Source organism: Lactuca sativa, chromosome 8, assembly GCF_002870075.4.
Source record: "Lactuca sativa cultivar Salinas chromosome 8, Lsat_Salinas_v11, whole genome shotgun sequence".
Taxonomy (NCBI): domain Eukaryota; kingdom Viridiplantae; phylum Streptophyta; class Magnoliopsida; order Asterales; family Asteraceae; genus Lactuca; species Lactuca sativa.
The window spans coordinates 214,045,554-214,053,182 of record NC_056630.2 but is presented as its reverse complement, the minus strand read 5'-3'; the positions used below and the strand labels follow the sequence as shown (position 1 = coordinate 214,053,182).

At 33.0% G+C, this 7,629-nt stretch overlaps 1 protein-coding gene across 1 annotated transcript; it reads left to right on the top strand.

Moving 5' to 3' along the window:
- The first annotated feature begins 932 nt into the window (after window positions 1–932).
- Window positions 933–4,981, top strand: LOC111903730 (tRNA-dihydrouridine(47) synthase [NAD(P)(+)]-like). Its single transcript, XM_023899487.2, has 10 exons — window positions 933–1,353; window positions 1,457–1,573; window positions 1,648–1,884; window positions 1,969–2,197; window positions 2,336–2,565; window positions 2,637–2,909; window positions 3,879–4,160; window positions 4,253–4,373; window positions 4,453–4,622; window positions 4,695–4,981. Exons 1-10 carry the CDS (start codon window positions 1,069–1,071, stop codon window positions 4,791–4,793), a joined length of 2,043 nt encoding a protein of 680 aa, XP_023755255.1. The 5' UTR covers window positions 933–1,068; the 3' UTR covers window positions 4,794–4,981.
- Window positions 4,982–7,629: the final 2,648 nt, after the last annotated feature.

Sequence of the window (7,629 nt, the reverse complement as noted above, 5' to 3'; positions counted from 1 at the left end):
CACAAAATTTCAGTTGTGCAGGTAATTTGAACACGTCCCCTAACTTAGGTTGCATATTATCCCACCTAACGTTTGGATCATGTATTGTGTACTTGTTTGTCACTACTTCCCCTTCTCATCATCGCTTTTCAAATCATTACCATGATACACTCGAGCTTTCACTTCATCAGTCATACTTGAATTTATGATGTTCTCATCATTAAGTAGAATGTTAAGAAATAGATCCTTACATTTATCAAGCCTTGATACAAACTATTGCTCTGGTTTACAATCCATGTAAATCCCGTGTAGCTCGAAATCTATCTCATTAAACCCAGAAAATGACTTGTAAATTCCAGTAAATGGGTTGTCGTAACCATCGTTTGAAGAACTCATTTCTAACTATTTCACAATCACAACCATTATAAAAAAACAAAGAAATTAACGAAGATGATTGCAACTATTTTTGCTCATAAAAACCATGATCAAGGACAATGATTTCAAAACCATCTTATCAGAACAATGCTTGAAAACCCTAACTTCAAACAACGAAAATGCTTAAAAACCCTAATAACTTCCTTCACCAGAGAGAGTTTAACATTTGAGTTCCTACTAACTTCATTTGAACAAGCAGTAGCATTGAAGGGTGATAGGGTGTGCATCTCAATGTTGACAGAGTGTACTTTTGTTAACGGAGGTTACCCAACTTCAGTGACATGACCCGTTACCTTTGAATGGTTATCGGTTGCTAAAGGGTGAAACCGGTTAAAAGCATTAAATCAAACAAGAGGGGCAAATGTGAGGCATTCGTGGCAAAAAAAAAGGCCTTGGACATAACCAATTTTTTTGTGTAAAATTGAGGGCTTTTGTGGCAATACACTATAAGTTAGGGGCTCACCGGAAGTAAATAAGTGGAGGGGATAAAGGGCAATATCTATGTCTTACGACATCGTTTGGATGATCAATTCACTTTCCGCGTTTGTGTTACTACCAGACTACCACCACTCGCTCAACTATCAGTTACCTGCAAAACCCTAACAAACCCTTCGGTTGTTTAACGTACCAAGACCTAGAGCAGTTCGGCCGGCGATGGAAGAGACGGAGGCGGAGCTTATAGTCGGAGAACCACCGAAGATTCCGACTGAGCCACCTCAACTGCCTCGAAAATCGGTGCTTGAAATGTCAGCGGACGAGCTGGTGGCGAAATCTATAGTTCCGGTGAAGAAGGAATATATATGTCCTGTACCTATCAGACTTGGTAGTGATAACAATGGACCATCAGGCGACGCTGTTCCTGCCTCCACCACCGCCTCTGCACGACCTGTTAGTAAGGAGAAGAAATCGAAAAGACAGCTCAAGAGAGAACGAAATCAGGTATTTATCTGTGTTTATGCTTATCATTTAGATTTGAAAATGTCGTTTTTAAGGGATACAGTTCTTAACCCTCATCTACTGATACATGTAATTCAACTTGCAGGAAAAACAATCAACACGTAATCTCTGTCCTATGGTTGCTAAGACAGGAAAAGCAGATTCATGTCCTTATAACGATAAGTGTCGTTTTAGCCATGACATTGAAGCATTTAAGGATCAGGTAAAAAGTGATAACAATTCTGTAGTCATTTAACTTTTTATTTTTTCACGACATTGAGACATTCTTAAATGCAGAAACCTGCTGATTTGGAAGGAAACTGCCCTTTTGAGGGTGATGAAGGTCCATGCCCCTATGGATTAGGTTGTAGATTCTTAGGTACACATACAACTACTGAAGTTGCTAGTGGAATTCCAAAGGGAAATAAATACTCTGAAATCAATGGACTGAAGAAAGATGTCCAAAGGCTATTGTGGAAGAACAAAATGAAGTTCCCTAAGGCAGATGCTGAACTCAAAGTCCTTGGTTTAATGGTATTAATGAATAACAATTAACACCCTTCATATCATCTGAATTTAATAAAAAGGCTATTGTGTTCCATTTTGTTTGAAATCTAGGGCCCAACAAAATCAAAAAAGACACCCTCGACTAATAACGAAGAAGAAAATCAAACGGTTTCAAATGATTCCCATGTCACAAATGAGAATGGTTGTGGTGAAATGAACGAGTGCTCTCTAGAAGCTACCGAGAAAGCCGAAGGAAATAATAGTGGTGATGATCCTCGACCCCAAAAGAGAGGAAAACCATTAAACGATCAAACTTCTGAAGTCAATGGAGAAACCAACGGTTTGTTTTCTTTATCTCTAGGCTTCTCTTAATCCCTGTTTGTTACACAACACGCAACAACAGGTTGTACTGTGTTTGACATGCATCGAACTGACACTGATAGATTAGATTATACATTTTCTTTGTATCTTGTGATAGGTTCAAGTTATGAGGTGAAAGATGTAGACATAAATCCAACTACTACCGAAATAGAAACCGATAAAACCCTAAAGTTACACCCACGTGAAAAGAAACTAATCGATTTTAAAGATAAGCTATACCTTGCACCTTTAACGACAGTTGGGAACCTTCCTTTCCGAAGGGTTTGCAAAGCATTAGGTGCTGACATCACATGTGGCGAAATGGCAATGTGCACAAATCTTCTACAGGTTTCTAATGCTCTACAAAACTACAATGACATAAAATCTGAAATTCTTAATGTATTTTTATTTGTGATCAGGGTCAGGCTGCTGAGTGGGCCCTATTAAGGCGCCACGTGTCAGAAGATATATTTGGAGTACAAATATGTGGGGCCTATCCTGATACTGTTGCTCGAGCTTGTGAACTAATTGAACAGGAATGTACAGTTGATTTCATTGATATTAATATGGGATGTCCAATCGATCTTGTGGTTAATAAAGGTGCTGGATCAGCTCTCCTTTCAAAACCAATGCGTATGAAAAATGTGATTCAAGCAGCTTCTTCCACAGTCGACATTCCAATAACTATAAAGGTTAGGAACTTTATTAATTAGGCTTAATCTCAAAAAAGACATTATATATTGTGGTTTTTCCAAATTAAACCGCAAAATTTATTTTTCGCCTGAAAATGAAAAAGACATTGTATTTTTCATTTTTTCCGAACAAGCCTTCAACTTTGTATTTTGAGTAAATTACATGAATGGTCCCTATGGTTTAGGGTAATTTGCATGTTTCGTCCGTAACTTATTTTTTTTTTTAACTCGGAAGGTCTCTACTGTTTGTTTTTGTTATGCGCTTGGTCCCTACTATTTATTTTTGTTACACGCTTGGTCCCTGTGTTACAAAAAAAAAATATTATTTAAATAGGGAAAAATGGTGAAGGGGTGGGGTTGGAGGTGTGTTTATTTAAATAAATTAAAAAAATCAAGGGCAAAATAGTCTTTTTAGGTAAGACAGGGACCGAGCGCGTAACAAAAACAAATAGTAGGGACCTTCCGAGTTAAAAAAATAAGTTAGGGACCAAACGTGCAAATTATCCTAAACCATAGGGACCGTTCGTGTAATTTACTCTTGTATTTTTTTCTATAAAAACCCTCAGCCTTCTTAATGCTTCCAAATAAACCATCAACTTTTTTAGTTTTCTCTAAAAAACCCTCACATTTTACAATTACAAAAGGTTAATCTCAAACAAGACCTTATATTTTGTATGTTTTATCAGATTAAACCTCAAATTTATTTTTTGCCTGAAAAAGACCTTATATGGGTTTTTTCGAAAAAAACAAAGAAAATTGAGGGTTTATTTGGAAGCATTTAGAAGGTTGAGAGTTTTTCTGGAAAAAATGAAAAAAAAAATACAAGGCCTTTTTCAGGCAAAAAAAAAATAAATTTCGTTTAATCCAGAAAAAACACAAAATACAAGTCATTTTTTGAGATTAACCCTATTAGTGAAATAGAAAAATATCACCGGATCGATAATTTATTTATTTTTATGTGGTTCAAAGGCACGAACAAGTTACTATGAGGGAAGAAGCCGGATCGATTCTGTAATAGCTAATATTGCCGAATGGGGAGCGAGTGCAGTTACTATACACGGTAGGTCCCGCCAGCAGCGTTACACAAAGCAACCCGATTGGGAATATGTTTACCAATGTACGAAAAAGGCCCCTCAATCTTTGCAAGTTCTCGGAAACGGCGACATATTTTCGTTTTCTGACTGGAAGACTCACAAATCCGATTGCCCTCAGCTTTCCTCTTGCATGATTGCCCGTGGCGCTTTAGTTAAGGTCTGTTCTGTTATATCCCCATTTCACCTTTTCCGCGTGAAAAGACGTAAATACCCTTACGTTATGTTTTTGTAATTTTTGTATGTTTGTAGCCGTGGCTTTTCACTGAAATTAAAGAGCAGCGTGACTGGGACATAAGTTCGGGTGAACGGTTGGATATTTTTAAAGATTATGTTCGTTTTGGACTCCAACACTGGGGTTCCGATACTAAAGGTATCATTTTACATTTAACCTTTTTTCTTTTATATTTAAAAAAAAAAAAAAATTTATAAATAGTTTTTTAAATTTATAGGTGTGGAGACAACGAGGCACTTCTTACTAGAATGGCTTAGTTACACATACAGATATGTTCCATTTGGTTTGTTGGAAGTGATTCCTCAGAAGCTTAACTGGCGTCCACCTGCTTATTTTGGGCGTGATGATCTGGAGACATTAATGGCTTCTGAATCTGCAGCCGATTGGGTACAAGTTTTATTGCATGGCTTACAAGTTCATTTGTGAAATGTAATATAATATATATTTTTTTTTGTGCAGATTAAAATCTCGGAGATGTTGCTTGGTAAGGTTCCGGATGGGTTTGTGTTTTCACCGAAACACAAATCAAACGCTTTTGATAAAGCTGAAAATGGCTGATTTTGGTTTTTTATAGTTGGAAATAACTAGTCACAATTTTGAGGAAATGCAAAAGTGACTATTATTGTTATCATTATTATCGAAATTGGTCCAATTGCATGTTCAGTTGAGAGTTACTTTACTAACATGTTTTTTTGTGAGAGAGCGGAAAAGCTACTTCAAAACTATGGAAATTTCAACCTTGTTTATGTTTGGCTGGTTTGGGTTTCGAGCTTTAACTGATATACTATTTAGTTATATTACAAATTATAAAATAAAAGGTGAAAATACAATTTTTTTGAATACCTAATGGAACTTTATTTTAACCAAAATACAGTTGTTAGTAAAAACTATATATAAAAGCTTATTATTAGAAATCAAAATGTTGCTTAATTAAACAATTAAAATCTTGAAATATTGTTTAACAAAGCCTATGCATTGCTATTTTCTCGGTAGATTTGACAATGAAATGGATTTAGAGCGATTTTGATCCAAATCTTTTTATCAAATTTCAAAATCTGATCTAAACTTGCTTAGTAACCCATAATGTTTTGAATAATCAAATTCATATATTTATCCATTGAGTCAATATTTTTTGAATTACCAAACATATTTTACTTAATTCTTAAAATGACATTTCTTAAATAAAAAATGTCCACTATAACTTAATACTTGACTTAACATTTCTTAAATAAAACAAATGTCCATTTAGAAAACGTATTTTAGATTAGAATTAAAAATCATTATTGCAACAATTTTTGATTGTCAATTACAACGATAGAAAATAATAATTGCAAGCTTTGTTCCAATTAATAGATGATTTGATTGATTTATAAATATGATTGGAGATTGAAATGGAATGAAATCTTGTTGCTTAACAGAAAACTAAGTCAATGTCGACTCATCAAGCCTTAGGTAAACACGGTTCGCCTTTTTCTTTTGGACTTTCAACGAATTAAAAATAAACGATAAACCGTATAAAATCATATCCATATGAATGAAGTTCGATTTATTGTCAAAGCATCTATCAAAAATTAAAATGCATACTATTTGTATAACATCAAAAGTTTCTATTAGCCCCACAACGAACGTTCCTTTAATTTTCACTTTAATATGAATATCACATATAAAGTATTCCATGAATGAGTTACATGCATTATGCATACACGTGTTTCATTTCGATGCTAGGTAGGTTCATCCCTTTTCGAGCATCTTTGCATTTTCATTAGGTCGATGTGTCACATGGTGATGCTTCAATTTCAACTTTTTGGTTAGACGTGTAGAAATTTCTAATGTTGTATTCCAGAAAATTCATTTCATTTCGATCTTATTTTTTTCTTTTTTAAATATCCGGTCATACTACTTTTGTTTGCATCTTTTCTAGGTTAATAAAAATTATACAATTCATTAAAAAAACAAATGGACTATGTGCCGATGAGACATGATTCAGTTTAGGGTTCTTATTCCTAGTTTTTAACTACAGAAATGGTCCATCAAGTTTGGAAAATGACAAAATAAAAAGGGACAAAAAAGAGTGCTAATTTCATCATTTACATGTTATATTTAACAGAGGTATTTGAAAGTAGCTAGGTAGGGACCAACTGACAAAATATGATGGATTTGTTAACCATAATTCAAATTTGTGACCAAATCTGTAAAAATATATCAACCGGACCAAAACAATTTACTCTACTTATAATATAAAACTCTAAATATACTTTGAATGAAAAACGTAATATTTTATAATTAAATGTATAAAATCTTATCATGGAGTTAGATGTTTATGATCGTGTATTTTTGGCGGTAGATATTAATTAATAACTCTTATAGTCTTATAGCATATCCGAATACATATGAGATGCAATTCTTTTATAGGTATTTTTGCTTATTTTGATTTTATTTATCACTTAACGATACCTTTAATATTAAATAAAGAAATTTTTTTTACATATAAGCTTGAAAATGTAAAAATAAGTCACGAAGCAAGATTTGCTACACGTATCAACCACCTTCCAGAAGTTGCATACAACGTGCAGGAGTTAGCGGAATCATTTGCGCCCACAAGCGATGTAAATGCCTAAATTGAGTCTCGAACTATGCTGATGAAATTTGTTCAAAAAAGGTTTTTATATGTGAAAATTTTGTTAAAATATTAAAGTATTAATTTTTTTTTTGATATTTGAACAAAAATGTTTTTAAAAACAAGGTATTATATAGTAAAAATAAGATTTTTTAAGTGAATATGTTTTTTTTTTTTTTTTTTTTTTTTTTTTTTTTTTTTTTTTGCATAAATATGATTTTATAAAGCAAAAATAACATATTCTAAACCCATTGCTTTCGAGCAATGTTGTTTTCACATAGGTGCACAAACAAAAAATAATTGTTAAAAATGAATACTATTACCGTATTTTAAATTTAATCAGAAAAAATAATAATATATAGACTTAATTGAATATAAAGCCAAAATGTAGGGATTTTATAATAGATTTCCCTAAATATAATGCTTTTACAGTTTAAAGAAACTAACTTGCCTCTATACATTGCTATTACAATTAAATAAATGCAAGTAAATTATTATTACGTCGATTTGCCTACATTAAATGAAAAATAATCGGCTATACAATGAAGACCAGATTAAGTATAGTAAGGTCATTTAGTATAAAAAAATATATATATGATATTTAATTTTCTTAGAAAAAATATCAAACATAAGTAAATCCCATTGTTGTTTTTCCGCCACAGGGTATAGTTACATAATTTTTTTCTGCGACAAGGACCAATTATGTAATCATTTTTCAACCTTTTTTTTTTCTACCACTGACACCAATTATGTAATCTTTTTATGTGTAAGGACCAA